Here is a 16617-nt window from a genome sequence, read left to right on the forward strand (position 1 = left end):
TCACTTTCCTGATTCTGGGCAGTGCATGCATAAAGTGCATATGGTTAGCCACTTTTCTAACCAACAGTTCAATGGAAAAATATGCACCACTTTATGCCTGCATCAGAGAAAAAGACAGGGGCACCTGCATGCGCAACCAATGCATGAAGAAATAAGTGATGCAATTGCACATCCAAAAAAACAGGGGCACATTTTCCACATAGAACTCTTATAAGTTTAAGCTTGAATCCATAATTATTAAATGCTAGTGCCTGCTTGGCCAAGTCAGACCAGACTCTGTCACCTTACCTAGCCCTGGCCTTTATCTAAGGTAAGCTGAATAATTCCATTAAAAAGTTGCTTGTACAAGTAAACCTTTAAGGCAATGGCAGGGCATTCTTGTCCAGGTCATCATCCATCAACAGGGTTAGTGATTTTTGCATGAACTGTAGTTACAATATCAATGCATTAAAAAGAAAAAGAAGCCAGAGTAAGAACTCCTAGGTATAAAAGCCAACTTCCATAAGCATAGATACACCAGTCATCAACAACATTTAACATAGTCTTGCTAAATCTAGGTAAGATAACTAAGGTCATCGCGAAAAAAAAATGCAGCACATTAGTAACTAACAGCCAACAAAAACAGCAGCATTAACCACATAACAATCATCATTTTTATCCCCAATTTCCACCACACAAACACCACTTGAGCAGATCAATCCTCCATCAACAACCTCAAAACTCACAATTTTGCCACTGCAAAGACCACAAAAAGCAATACTGAAAAATAAGCTACTATGTCATCACAGCTAAAAATTAAGCAAAGCCTACCATAAGTTTCTAGAGGAGAACAATCAGAACAGAATATCAGGCATCTGTAAAGATCAAGAGCTTATAAAATTGATAACATAACTGATCCACCTAATAAGTGTTAAAATATATAGATGTTAGCTTTTGTAATACCCACTAGGGGCAATTTGGTCTTTTCATCATTTTATAAATATTCAAGTCCATTAGGGACATTTTTGTATTTTTATATTTTCTTTTCTTTTCTTTTCTTTTCTTTTTGATTTATTAAAGGGGTAAAAAGGGGATCCCTTAAGAGTCGTTGGGACTCTCCCCAACGGTCACAAATGTGGCCGTTGGGGAGCTCCCAACGACTCTTTCCCTTAGCCCCTCTTGTGGTGTATATAAAGGGGACTTCTCCCCTATTATTTTTAGTGCTTTTTAAAGCATTTCAATAAAGGCTTCAATATTATTTCAAGTTCTCTTCTCTTTTATGTATGTTTTTGTTTGTCTTTTGTGTCATATTGTATCTTGTCCATTAGAGACATTGTACTTACGCGATTGTACCTTCTTGTAGTAACTTTGTGACATTGTTTTTTGCACTTGTATTTCCTTTCATAGTATCGGAGCCACTAGGTGTTGGAAGCAGTCTTAGGACTTCTCTCTCTTATGTTTGCGTGTTATTAAGCTTCGTACTCTTGTTCTTCTACAACTCTTCCACAATGGCCGACAAAGATGCAAAAATCGACCTCTCATTCAAATTAAATGAGACCAACTATAGAATGTGGGTGACCGCTATAGAAAACAATCTCAAAGGTTAGAAACTTTGGGGATATGTATGTGGAACCGTTCCGGAACTCGGGCCATCTTAGACCCGATTGTCCTAAGCTTAAAAAGAAGGTGGTTTCCGTAACAAATAGTCCAAGTAATTCAAGTGAAGAATCAACGTTGTAAGAGACATAAAGGACTTCATTGTTCAACTTACGAAAACTATCCAAAAATTCATGAGAATCAACTTTTTCACACCTTTCACCTCCTATGCCACGGTCTTATCAACTCCCAGTATATCCTCTTGGATCCTTGATTCGGATGCATCCTTTCATATATGACTCCAAATGCATCTCTTTTATCTAAACCAAGTCTTAACTCTTTCAAATCATTTGTTTCCATAGTCGATGGAACATCATTAGATGTTAAAGGGATGAGAAACCTTGAAAAAAAATTTAGTCAAAACAAAGAATTTTATGTTCCAAAAATTAGGATTATTCCAAAACTTAACTTAAATCTTTTTTTCGTTTCTTAAATAACCGATTTTGGATGTGGTGTCTCTTTTTCACCAATCAATTGCTATGTGCAGGATATCCGATCCGAGAAGCGGATTGGGTAAGGCCATAGAATAGGAGACCTATATTACATGAATTTTTTGTCTTTATCATCCAAATCATTTTGTACTCATGTTCAATCCAAAAGTATTGTTACTTGGCACAAAATGTGTGGTCACTCTAGTATTTCTAAGTTGTATCTTTTTCCCTTTTTGGAAAAAATTTATAATAAAAAGAAATTTACATGCAATGATTGTATCCATGGAAAAATGCATTCTCTTCCTTATCCACATAGCAACTTTATTTTCAAGATACCATTTGAATTAGTGCATTTAGATGTATAGGGATCGGCACCCGTTATGTCTAAAGGAGGATATTCATATTATGTTGTCTTTATTGATGATTTTACTAAATTCACTTGGGTTTACTTTATTAAAAACAAATTCGTTGTTTTTCTATTTTTAAAGAATTTTATATCCTTATTCAAAATCAATTTCAAAGCAATATTCGCATTTTTAGATCCGATTCCGGAGACGAATACATGTCAAATGAATTTCAAAACTATCTTAAATAAAACAACATTATTCATCACAGATCTTGTCTTAAAACTCCTCAACAAAACGGTCTTGCCGAAAGAAAACATAGGCATCTTATTGAAACAACAAGAACTTTTCTTATCTCTAAAAATGTTCCAAAGAACTTTTGGGCCGAAGCCGCTCTTTCTGCAATTTATCTTATTAATCGGATGCTTTTCTCATCTTTAAAAAATGTTTCTCCTTTTGAAAAATTATTCAAAATGTCTCCAGATTTTAAAAGATTAAGAATTTTTTGTTGTAAATGTTTTGTCCTTTTCAAGGACAAGATAAACTTTCACCAAAAGCTCTTGAATGCGCTTTTATTAGTTATGGGAAAAATCAAAAGGGGGTATAGGTGCTATGATATTAAAAATAACAAGCTTTATATTTCAAGAAATATGACTTTTCTTGAAGAAAAAAATGGATTTGAATTTCAAAAATCTAAGGAAGAGGTTAATTATTCTTTTCTCTTTGACTTATTGCCTAGAAATAAGTCTAAAGATTTTAATGATACTATTTGTGATAATATTTGTGATGACAATTCACATCAAAATGATTCTCACAATGAGAATCTCAATGATATACATGTTATACTCAGCGAGATGGAAATGAACATCAAAATGATTTCAACATATATTCTCAAGACATTTCTTTAGAAGACCAAGTTGAAGAATCCCTACCTAGGCGATCTTCTAGGAATAGTAGACCTAAAAAAATTGTATCATAAGATTTCTTGTCCCCAAATTATAGAATTTGTCTAATGATGATCCATTCCTATCATGAGCCTTCCAACTTTAAAGAAATCAAGCTACATCCTCATTAGATGGATGTTATAAGACTTGAATTAAAAGCACTCAACAAAGTTGTAGGTCTCCCTTTAGGAAAAAAGGCTATTGGATGTAGATGGGTTTATAAAGTTAAAACTAAGAGTGATGTGACATTAGAAAGATACAAAGCCAGGTTAATTGCTAAAGAGTATGCACAAGAATATGAAATTGATTACGAGGAAACTTTTACTCTGGTTGCTAGGATGACTAGTATAAGAACCTTAACAGCATTAGCATCTATTAAACAACAGCATATCTATCAATTAGACATCAAAAATGCATTTTCAAATGAGAACCTTTATGAAGAAATCTACGTAGATCATCCGCTACGTCTTGAAATTGAGAAAGAAAAAATTCTTAAACTCAATAAAGTTCTTTATGGTCTTAAACAAGCTCCAAAAGCTTAGTATGATCGCTTTAGTAAAGTTGTTCTTGATAATGGTTTTACCTCTTGTTATACTGATACAGTTTTTTTTGTTAAGTACGTGGGTGATCACATAACTATTTTATTATTATATGTTGATGACATGATCATCACTGGGAATGATAAAAAGGGTATTGAGTTTATTAAAAAATATTCTTAAAAGCAATTTTGATATGTTTGACCTGAGATTTCTAAGGTATTTTTTAGGGATCGAAGTTGCATATTCTCTTCAGGGATATGTTCGGTTTCAAATGAAGCTTGCATCAGATATTATTGCCAAGTCTGGCTTAACTGACCAAAAGAAAGTAGAGACTCCAGAAGTAATCAACGCTAAGATGAGAGTCGATGATGGAAATCCTTTAGAAGAACACACTTTATATCGTCAATTGATTGGATCACTAACATATTTGTCTATTACCAAGCCAGATATTGCTTATATTGTTTATAGTGCAAGTCAATTTCAAAATGCTCGTACTACTATTTATATGACTGTCATCATGTGAATTATCAGTTATTTAAAGGAATCCATAACCAAAGGACTATTTTTTTCTTCTTCATCTCCTAACTCTGATTGGGATGGTAACCCTAATGATCATATTTCTACAACAGGTTATTGTGTTTTTCTTGTAGAATCATTAATCTCTTGGAGATGTAAGAAACAACAAAAGGTGTCTCTATTTTCCACGGAAGCTAAGTATAGGACGATGGCCACAACTACCACTGAACTTGTCTGGTTGAGAAGTCTGCTCAAATATATGAGTCATTATCTATATTCCTTCGAAGTTGTATTGCGACAACAAGAGTGGCATCTACATTGCTAGCAATCACACCTTTCATGAACGAACAAAGCACATCGAAATGAATTGTTATTATGCTTGAGATCAATTTTTACAGGGCACCATTCAATTACCATATGTCACTTCAGAGTATCAACTATCATATTTTTTCACCAAAGCCTTGCCATCACCCGATTTCTATTTTCTCCTAAGCAAACGATCGGTGATCTCACCATCAGTTTGAGGGAGGGTGTTAATATATATATATATATATATATATATATTGTAATGCCCACCAGGGGCAAATTGGCATTTTCATCATTTTGTAAATATTCATGTCCATTAGGGACATTTTTATATTTTTTCTTTTTTTCTTTTCTTTTTGGTTGATTAAAGGGGATCCCTTAAGAGTCATTGGGACTCTCCCCAACAGTGACTGTTGAGGAGCGCCCAACGACTCTTTTGGGAGCTCCCTTTGGCCCCTCTTGTAGTGTATATAAAGGAGACTTCTCCCCTATTATTCTTAATGCTTTTTGAAGCATTTCAATAAAGGCTCCAATATTGATTCAAGTTCTCTTCTCTCTTGTGTATGTTTTTGTTTGCCCTTTGTGGCATATGGTATTTTGTCCATTAGAGACTTTGTGCTTATGTGATTGTGCCTTATTGTAGTCACTCTTTGACATTGTTTTTCACACTTGTATTTCCTTTCAATAAGCCCATACAGTCCTAAATAAATTTGAATGCAATTATCACATCCATCATGGGCATTTCTACAAAGCTAGTAAGCAAGATTTCTAAGCTTATTACCTTGAAATGCACAAGAACATGTCCAAAGTGTAAACCAATCAAGCACGTCACAATTCACATCACTGAACTGCAGAACATACAAGAGAAGAAAAGGTGATGATATAATTCAAGAAAGGAATCTGGAACAGACAATAGAAACACTGAACCAGATTAGGAGCTCTCCCATATGCTGTACTCCTATGTACTATTACAACCAGCCAATATATTGCAAATATTAGAACACAAAATATAGGTATTAAAGCAATGAAGGTAAGTGACTCAGCCTCTTTGAGGCATTCCAACAAACAGTTGATGTGAATGTTAAAATGTGTCACTCTTTATATATATATATATATATATATATATATATATATATATATATATATATATATATATATATATATATATATATATATATATATATATATATTGTAAGCCATAGGGGCATTTTGGTCATTTCAGCATTCTCCCTTTTTACGCATCTTCACAATTGTGAACATGCATGTAATTTTTATTATTTTTCTTTTTCTATTTCTTTCTTTTTTAATTCTTATTTTTGTATTGCTTTGACTAAGTCAAAGTGGGAGGGGGTAGACCTTGGACCCCCTCCAACGGCTAGAATTCTAGCCGTTGGAGGGGGCTCCAACGTCTAGTAGGAGCCCCTCCCACTTGGTCTCCTTTTGTATTATAAATAGGGGGCTTCCCCCCCCCTTTAAGATGTATTCTTGTGAGAGCCTTTAGTGCTCACCCTCTCTTATTGGATTCAACTTATGCATTTGTGGGTGTTCCCTTTGTACTTTGTTGGTACTTTTGTTCAAGTGTTCTTGGTGTGTGTTTGAACACATATTCTTTTACGGTGTTGGTGCTTATAGTGCACATCTTCGAAGGTATTTTTACATGGTATCAGAGCTAGGTTCAAAAGAAAAGAAGACCGTGCATCTTTTCTCTTTGTTGGAGCACCTCGAAAAGCATGCCATCAAGGTGTGGTGGTTGGAGTGAAGACTCGGTCCTTCATTCAATATTTTAGAAGCATCCTACATCAAGTAGGAATTAATTTCATATTGTGGTACGTATTTACCTCTCTTTCTATTCTCTCTAATGGGTGAAAAGGATTCGCATTTCTCCCTTGGCTTCAAATTAAATGGAGTGAATTATCAAGTTTGGGTCGGGAATATGGAGGCCCATATCAAAGGGAAGAGTCTTTGGGGATATGTTCAAGGAACTATTCCCGAACCCGAACCTAAAGTTACTATTGTTGAGGAAGGGAAGATTAAGGTCCTTAAAGGGGAAGAAAGAGAGAGGGCTTTCGAAGAATATAATAAGAAGCATGAAGAATGGGAAATGAAAAACTACAAAATTCTTTCGTGGTTCTTTTCTTCCATTGAAACTAAAATCAATGCCAATATTTTGAAGTTTAAAAAGGCATGTCAAGTATGGAAATATCTTGAACGAATGTATACGTCAAGAAATTTATCCCATAAATATTATCTTCAAAAGAAGGCTTTGACTCTCCAACAAGGAGAATTGACCGTAAGGGAATATTTTGCCGAGTTATCGGCTATATGGGATGAGTTTGCCCTCCTCGAACCAAAGTGGAGTGGAGAGGCGATTGAGTTAAGGCAAAAACAACTTTAAGAGGATCATTTCTTTAATTTTTTAAATGGGCTTAGACCCGAGTTTGAGCAATCTAGATCCTCCCTTTTATCTTCCCCTCCTTTGGAAGATGTTTTAACTAAATTGAGTGGAGAGGAAACTAGATTGGGAATGAATAGAACCAATCAAAATGTGTTGGCCATCCCTTGTAAGAAGGAAAATGAAGGAGCTTATGCGGTGTGAAGGCTGAGGAACAATGTAAAAACCTACAAACTTCCTCATTTCAAGAATCAATATCAAGGAGGAAATGGGCAATATAGTAAGAGAGACTATAGCAAGCTTCATTGTCATTTTTGTAAAGAAGCGGGACATATGAAGCATATTTGCCCTAAATGGAAAAAATTGCTTTCAATGGCTACCACCTCTCAACCGGAAGAACGGCCATCCTCATCAAATGGATCTTTGTCTCTCCAACAAATTGTTGAAGCCCTTCAACCATTGATTAAAGGATCTATCTCCGGAGCCGCTATGTCTTCTTCACCTCCAGGTAAAATTCTTTGGCTCTTAGATTCAGGAGCATCCTTTCACATGACTCTGAATGCACTTGCTTTATCCAATTATTCTAAAAATATTTTACCATCCTTTGTATCTACTGCGGATGGGGCTTCACTTGAAATCAAAGGAACCAGTGATTTTGAAAGACAAAATTTTTCTATTCTCAAAGTTAGATTTATCCCAAAATTGAATTTAAATTTACTTTCCGTCTCTCAACTTTCGGATTATGGGTGTGATATCAAATTCTCATCACATAAATGTTGGATACAGGATCGTCAGTCCGGGAAGTCGATTGGAGAAGGCTCTAGAAAGGGTGATCTCTACTTTATGAAATTTCTTCAAATTCTGAAAACATCTTTTTGTAACATTGCCCAACATAAAGATAAAAATGTTTGGCATAAACGTCTTGGGCATCCAAATATTGACAAACTTTCTCATATTCAGTTTACTAAAACTCTATGTAAGGAGAACTTCAATCGTAATGATTGCATTTGGGGAAAAATGAGAAGCTTACCTTTTGGATCAAGATCAACGTTTTCAACCAAGCCTTTTGAAAGTGTGCATTCGGATGTATGGGGACCCGCACCCATTGTCTCTAAGGGAGGTTTTTCGTATTATTTATTTATGTTGATGATTATTCAAGATATAATTGGATATATTTTCTTCGACATAAACATGAAGTTTTCTCCTCCTTTAAGAATTTTCATGCTATGATTCAAACTCAATTCAATGAAAAATTACAAGTCTTTAGAACCGATTCCGGAGGAGAGTATCTCTCAAATGATTTTATAAGATATATTGAGGAAAATGGGATTATACATCAAAGGTCTTGTCCCAAAACCCCTCAACAGAACGATTTAGCCGAAAGAAAACACAGGCATGTCATTGAAACTACAAGAACCTTACTAATCTCTCAAAGAATTCCAAAAAGATTTTGGGCCGAAGCTGCTTTGGCCTCTGTCTATTTAATAAATCGTCTTCCATCTAAAACCTTAAGCCAAAAATCTCCTTTTAAAGTCTTATTCCAAAAAGAACCTGATTATAACATATTACGAATTTTGGGTTGTAAATGTTTCGTTCTTACCGATAACAATGACAAGTTATCCCCCAAAGCCATTCCCTGCACTTTCCTTGGCTATTCAGAAACCCAAAAAGGATTTAGATGTTATGATTTTCAAAATGATAAGCTTTATGTGTCAAGAAATGTAACCTTTTTGGAAAATGAAAGTAGTTTTGAGAAAAACAAAACTCCTCCTAATGATGTTGATTATTCATTTTTATTTGAATTATTAGATAAGAACGATGATTTCAATGACGATGAGACAAACTTTGAGAATGAAATGCCTATGTCAGTTGAACAAACAAATGATAGAATTCCTGTGTCTGTTCAACCTATAGAAGAAATAGTAAGTGAACCAATTACTTATTCACACAGGGATAGGGATTCCTTTAGAAGTGCCATGGAAAGATATAGTGATCTTAGTGAGTCTACCCAATCTAACAACTTACGAAGAACAGAGAGACCCCGAAGGAACCCATCTAGATTTATATCTTACGAATCATTTTCTCAAAAACATAGAGCTTGTCTTAGTGCCATACATTCATATGAAGAACCTAGGAGCTTCGAAGAAGCTCAAGAGAAATTAGAATGGAGAGATGCTATGGAAACTGAGCTTGGTGCACTTAACCAAGCCAAAACTTGGGAATTTCAATGTCTTCCTGAAGGAAAGAAGGCAATTGGATGTAGATGGGTTTTCAAAATTAAAACCAAGAGCGATGGGACTCTTGAAAGATACAAAGCTAGACTTGTTGCAAAAGGGTACAATCAGAAGTATGGTATTGATTACGATGAAACATTTGCTCCTGTGGCTAGAATGGTCACTGTGAGATGTTTAATTACTATTACATCTACATATATCAAATGGATGTTAAGAATGCGTTTTTGAATGGAGACCTAAACAAAGAAGTCTACATGGAAGCTCCTCCTAGCATGAATGTTCCTAAGGGAAAAGTCTTTCGCCTTAGAAAAGCCTTATATGGCTTAAAGCAAGCTCCAAAAGCTTGGTATGAACGATTTAACGAAATAATGATTGAAACATGATTTATTTCTTGTTATACTGAAACAACCCTTTTTATTAAAAGATCTAATGATGGAATTGTGATTTTGTTGTTATATGTTGATGATATGCTTATTACAGGTAGTGATGTTAAAGGTATCAGAAATATCAAATCCACTCTGAAGGAAAAGCTTGAGATGTCAGATATGGGATATCTGACATATTTTTTGGGTATTAAAGTTGCCTTTTCTCATAAAGGTTATTTTTTGTCTCAATCTAAGTTGGCATGTGAGATTCTTGATAGATCCAGCATTTCAGATGAGAAAATTTGCGAGACTCCTAAAGTTGTGGGCTTTATAATGAAGATTGATGATGGGGTTCCTCTAGATAACCCTACTCCTTATCGGCAACTTGTGGGGTCTCTTATCTATCTTAGTATTACAAGGCCCGACATATCTCACGTCGTTGATACTATAAGTCAATTTCAGCATGCCCCCACCTCGGTTCATATGAGTGTTGGCCTTCGTATTATCAGATACATAAAAGGCACAGTAAACAAGGGAGTATTTCTTTCCTCGTCTTTTAATTTAGAATTGATTGCATATACTGACTCTGATTGGGGAGGTAACCCAAATAACTATCACTCCACCACTGGGTTTTGTATCTTTTTAGGTGAATCTCTAATCTCGTGGAAGTGTAAAAAATAACAGAAAGTGTTTTTTTCCTCAACAGAAGCAGAATATCAAGCCATGGCTTCCACAACTATGGAGATCGTATGGATTTATCAACTATTAAAGGACATGGGGGTGCAAATTCAGGGACCTACAAGATTGTGTTGTGACAATAAAAGTACAATTTCTATTGCTAAAAATCATACGTTTCATGAACGTACCAAGCATATTGAGATGGACTGTCATTATGTCAGAGAAGCCTACTTGCAAAAAGTCATAGAGCTTCCTTACGTGACTTCAGAATACCAGTTAACAGAGTTCTTCACAAAGGCGTTATATTCCCCCCAGATTTCATTTTCTTCTTGGCAAACTTTCGGTCATCGCGCCTTAAATTTGAGGGGGGGTGTTAAAATGTGTCACTCTTATATATATATATATATATATATATACATATTTCTATTTTGTAAGCCCTAGGGGCATTTTGGTCATTTCAGCATTCTCCCTTTTTACGCATCTTCACAATTGTGAACATGCATGTAATTTTTATTATTTTTCTTTGTCTATTTCTTTCTTTTTTAATTCTTTTTTTATTACTTTGACTAAGTCAAAGTGGGAGGGGGTAGACCTTGGACCCCCTCCAATGGCTAGAATTCTAGCCGTTGGAGGGGCTCCAACGTCTAGTAGGAGCCCCTCCCACTTGGTCTCCTTTTGTATTATAAATAGGGGGCTTCCCCCCCTTTAAGATGTATTCTTATGAGAGCTTTTAGTGCTCACCCTCTCTTATTGGATTCAACTTATGCATTTGTGGGTGTCCCCTTTGTACCTTTTTGGTACTTTTGTTCAACTGTTCTTGGTGTGTGTTTGAACACATATTCTTTTACGGTGTTGGTGCTTATAGTGCACATCTTCGAAGGCATTTTTACAGTGCAGACCTGGTTATTTCTTCAAATGATTCAAATGAGCATATTACATAATTAAAAAAATGCATAGAAAACTGCAGTTACATATATTCAAACTTAGATGTGCTAAATTTGTATCAAAAGAAACCTAGAATCAAAATCTGATAGAAAAATCTGACCCTAAACAAACATGGCTCCAAATCCAGACAATAATCCAAAGTAATTAAAGGAAAAGAAGAAATACAAAGAAGAGGAAGGAGAAGAAGAACCCCAAAACCCTTAACCCCTAACAGAAATTTAAACATGCCATATTCAACAAAAACCCCAAAACCCTTAACAGAAATCTCAATCTGTGGGGGTATACCTTAGATCAAAGGCAGCTTTAAGATAAAAACACCAAAACCCCTCAAATAAAACCCAACCAGAATGCAAACATGCCATATTTTGTAAAAACCCATAAAAAAATCCCAATCGATGGGTATACCTTTGGAAGGGGGAGGGTGCAGCAACCTCCGGCAAGCAGGATCAGTCGGGAGGGTGAAGCAACTCCTGAACTGCAGAAACCTACAGGCCTTCTTCACAAGGCTTCATCTTCAGCTGCATGAATCCGTATATTCAGTTTCTTTGCTATCACCTCCAAAACTGAATGGATTTTCTGCATTTCTGGGTGTGTTCTGTCCCCCACATCAAATTCATGAATAACATTGTTCAAGTCGATTAACGTACTAGTAGGCACTCTTTTTAAACCTATTTCCTTCATCGTCTCACATATAGCTTTATAGTCAACCCACTTTCCTGCAGCAGCGTACAGATTCATCAGGGGTGCATATCGGCTACTATTATATGGTTCCAATTCGATTAATCGCCTACCCACATACTCTCCAACTTCTGTTTCCCCATAAATCCTTGCAACTGCAAAAATAGCACCCCATATAGAAGACTGAGAATCCATTGGCATGCTCTTAATCACTTCAAGTGCCTTCTCTAGATCACCAGAACGAGAGTAAAGATCCACCATGCACCAATAGTGAGCAAACTTAGGTTTGATACCAAAATCAGAACTCATGCTCTCAAAACATACATGACCCTCCAAGACCAAACCAGCATGAGCACAAGCAGTCAGAAGACCAATAAAAGTGATGTCATCAGGCTTTACCTCTTCCTTCAGCATCCGTGAGAAGAGAACTATAGCATTCCCTCCCTTTCCAAGTTTAGCATTCCCCGCAATCATCGCATTCCAGCAAATCAAATCTCTATGAGGCATTTCCTCGAACACATGATAAGCATTGCTCAGCATGTCACATTTGCAATAAAATTTCACCAGAGCAGTGTCCAAGGAAACAGAATGCTGAAAGAAGTTCCTAACAAAGTAGCCATGAATTGGCTTCCCAAAACGAGCTGACCGCAAATGTGCGCAAGCCGACAACACACTAACGAATGTCGCGTCATCCGGTCGTTCTCCAAACCCATTCACCATCCTAAAGAAAACCCACAAACCCTCCTGAAACCTCTGATTCTGCACGTATCCAGAAATCAAAGTGTTCCACGAAATCACATTCCGCTCCGGCATATCCCAAAACAACCCCTCAGCGACAGCGATATCTCCAAATTTCACATATCCATCAACCATAGAGTTCCAAGATACCAAATCTTTCAGCGGCATTTCGTCGAATACTTGACGAGCACTATCCAGAAGCCCACAATTCCCATACATATGGATCAAGGAATTCGAAACGGGCAAAACCAAATCAAACCCCAGTTTGTACACAATGCAATGGAGGATCTCACCTTCGTAGACCTGATTCTGGCGCGCAGAAGCATTGATCATCAGGGGAAGCGTGTACTCATTCGGCAAAACTCCGCGCTGAACCATCTGGTGCTTGAAGAAATCGATGGCAAGCGCAGGAAGCGATCGAATGAGGTAGCCTTTGATGATGGTGTTGAAGGAGAAAACGGTGGGTTTGGAGAGGTGGGTGAGGTAGAGGAGCGCATAGGAGATAGACCCATCGGACAGGGAGAGGGCGCAGAGCCTGAGGAGGTGGCCAGAGAGGTTGGCATCGTCGGAGAGGCCGGCGACGACGAGGCGGGCGTGCAGGGGAGCGAGATCGGCCATGGTGGTACATGGCGTTTCGCGAAGGAACGTTACAGTTTGGGAGATAAGAGCCTCAGTGGGCAAAGGGGAAGGGGAGAGGGCGTTGATGGCGGCACTGCTGCACAATTTTCGGATGGGCAGGAGTGCATAACGCATTGATGGGTGATGAAGGTTTTGAAGCACCAGGCAGTAGCGGTGCTGGCTCTGTCACGGGCGTCCGGCAGCACCAGGGTGCTGCAGCCGGCGTCGACGGCGGTGGAACGCGGTTGTGGTCCTGCAACACGAGCAGAGGAGAGAGAGAGAGAGGGTTCGGGTGGCTCGTGGTGGTCGGAGGTGACCCGGCGACCCAGCGGGCGGCCCGGCTCGGTGGTGCCAGCCGACAAAACAAAACCGAGAGGGGGGTAGCCGGAAGTGGTTCCAGCGGTGGCCTCTCAGGCAGGTGGCCGTGCAACACGGTGGAAGAAGTGGGGTGTCCTCGTAACCCAGACTACACAGGAGAGAGGTGACAGGGTTTGAAACGGAGATGGCCGGAGGGGTTCCGACGGTGGGGGCGGCCGTCGGTGGTCCGGCGACCATTAGGCGGCTTCGTACGGTGAGGCCCGGCTCGGGTGTGGCTACCGGAGGAGGCCCGGTAAGGGTGGCGGTCTCGGGAAAGGGAAACCGAGGGGTAGAGGGGGTTTCGGGTGGGCCCTGGTAAAAGACAAAAAAAAACACGGAGAGAGAGAGAGAAGAAGAAGAAGAGGGATGGAGACTGACAGGGATGGCAGTGGGAAAGGGCAGAGGCGGGAGGCATGATCTCCACCCCTCCCCTCTTAAAATCTGACCTCTATCTTCGCTTTCATCCTCGCACTAGTTTGGATTCTAACTTTCATCCTCAATCCAAACGAAGCGAGGCCTCCGTAGAACGAGGACGGGGCGGGAGAAAGCCTAAAGCCATCCCTCGATCCTCGCACTGGTTTTGATTTTAACTTCTATCCTCGTTTTATGTCCGCCATTTTAGGCTCAAACGGAAGCGGCGTGAATCCCCCTTTCTCCCAGTATACAGTATACGTGAAGGAGGAGAGTGGCAGCTGGGTTTTTTTGGGATGAGTGAGGAGGACTCTCCCACTCACTCCCCCATGAAATCAGATTTTTTCACTTGTGGGTCAAAACCCAAACTTTTTCTCCATGAGTTGGCCTTATAAGTTCAAACCCAAAAAAAGATCAAAAAAAAAAACAGGTAGGGTTCACATCAAAGTAGATCCACTTGAATCGGGTTCAAAACCAACCCATGTGGGTTCACCAACTTGAATTCCCACCAATGGTCTAAATCCAAATAGTTTTAAGATCTAAGAGGTCCAAGCATGTTCCAATTAGATATTTCATACCCGAAACAATGTGGGTTAATTTTCATGAATCTTTATTAAGATATAAAGCCATATACCTCTTTTAAAACCTCATAAATCCAACTCCAATATTTTAATTATAATTGGATAATAAATTTACATTCATCCATTCTTAAATCCTTAACTAATTAACAAGAATATATTTAGTATTAATTAATTATAATTTGACAATTAACTAAAATGAGTAATTAAATGTCACATTTAATAAATACCTAATTAAACATAATCTATAAATAATTGCTAAAAATAGAAATCATTAGTTGACTGCTAATTAAATATGATTGATAAATAATTGATAATTAAATATAATTGATAAATAATCATCAATTAAACAAAAACTATCCAAAATAGCAATGTATACCAAATGCCAGAACAATTGTCACATCATCAATACATTATTTTTGTATTTCTTTAATAAATCTTAAAAATTTACAGATCTTACACTGACGACCTTTGTGCTCGACGAAAATGGAGGCGACGCTCAGTCGGCACCCATGTTGTGTCTAAAGTGACTTTTAGTGATGCTTTTAAAGTGTCACTAAAGGGTCTAAATTTCGTTAAGACCTTTAGTTGCTCATTAAGTGTCCAAGGTTGGACGAAATGAACAAAAAGAACGGAATAAAACATTAGTTATGTTCGTTTTGTAACAATTGTTTCAAGTCCAACGTTTGTTTGGACTGTACTCAAATGCTATGTTCAAAATGTTCGTTGTTTGATGACGATATGTGAACAACTTGGATAGTTATGGATAATGGGTCGAATTACTTCATTTTGTATCGTATGACCCGATTTGTCTACCATTTTACATATTTTAACAAGTTTATTATGGTTTTCTGCCCGGATATGGATCCAATTACAAATTTTTATCTAAAATCATAGGTTTTTGCCCTGAATATGGATTTTTTGCCCCAAATATGGATATCGAATGGGATTTTTGCTCCAAAAAATGAGGATCTCAAATTAGATTTTTGCTCTGAATATGGATCTTGAATTGAATTTTTGCCCCAAATATGGATTTTTGCCTCAAATATGGATCTCAATTTAGATATTTACCCTGAATATGTATTTTTGCCTCGAATATGGATCTCAAATTGGATTTTTCCCCGAATATATGCTATGCTCTCTATCTCACTTCTTTGGAGAATGGGTTGCTATAATATACTATGATTCGATATAGAACAAGTTCAGTTTTAGATATGATGATGACCAGGAATAGCTTTCAGATTTTAAAACAAAAGTTTATCAAAGGAAGTTAAAGAAAACATAGTTTGCTTTGCTTTTCATTATTTCAACAAATAAATATTACCTATGTCTCTTCATGGAGGGACATAGTTTTCATAATTACTTGAGATCTGCATATTGATTTGTTTAACATTTTCCTATGCAAGTGGCACAATGTCTGCATGTTGAAACATGAGTCTTTATTACTAATTGAATGTAGAGGTACAGAAGATCATGAAATGATTTAAACATACAGTTGCTAACATGACCTTCATTGTTCTACTAAACTTTATATATGAAGAAAAAGGATTATCCATAATATGGTCTTTATTCATCTACAAAAATTCAACTAGATACAAAAGAGTATGAAAGATATACCAACAACTTTTTTAAACAAAGAAGTTACAAGGGATTGTGAATGTTTTACACCAAATGCAAACCAAATCAGAGAAGAAACGGATATTACAACAGCTAGCAAAATATAAGGATTTTGAGATCATCCTATGGTTGAAACAAAAAACTTCAAGTAAAATATTTTACATTATGTGAGTAATCAATTAGAACTTCCGCAAGAGGATCAAATACCACATCAAAACACAATCACAAGTTGCGCAAAAGGGGTTCACCTTTTCCTGAAATAGGTGATTGCCATTGTATATGAATGCATAT

At 37.3% G+C, this 16617-nt stretch overlaps 1 protein-coding gene across 2 annotated transcripts; it reads right to left on the minus strand.

The window, feature by feature from the left end:
• Positions 1 to 484: 484 nt before the first annotated feature.
• LOC149828968 (pentatricopeptide repeat-containing protein At5g48910-like) lies at positions 485 to 14496 on the minus strand. 2 transcript variants are annotated; one of them, XM_090017016.1, is made up of 3 exons: positions 11735 to 14206; positions 5497 to 5563; positions 485 to 735 (listed from the first exon to the last, which is right to left on the minus strand). In XM_090017016.1, the coding sequence occupies exon 1, from the start codon at positions 13496 to 13498 to the stop codon at positions 11828 to 11830; it is 1671 nt and encodes a 556-aa protein (XP_089873142.1). In that variant the 5' UTR covers positions 13499 to 14206; the 3' UTR covers positions 485 to 735; positions 5497 to 5563; positions 11735 to 11827. The 2 variants fall into 2 exon arrangements, with proteins under 2 accessions (XP_089873142.1, XP_089873141.1); XM_090017015.1 differs by lacking the exon at positions 5497 to 5563 and having other exon boundaries at positions 11735 to 14496.
• Positions 14497 to 16617: the final 2121 nt, after the last annotated feature.

Source organism: Nuphar pumila, chromosome 9, assembly GCF_984573655.1.
Source record: "Nuphar pumila chromosome 9, dmNupPumi1.hap1.1, whole genome shotgun sequence".
NCBI lineage: Eukaryota > Viridiplantae > Streptophyta > Magnoliopsida > Nymphaeales > Nymphaeaceae > Nuphar > Nuphar pumila.

Excerpts from the sequence above, each read along its gene's own strand:
- LOC149828968 (XM_090017015.1), bottom strand. The coding sequence starts at position 13,498 with ATGCGTTATGCACTCCTGCCCATCCGAAAATTGTGCAGCAGTGCCGCC.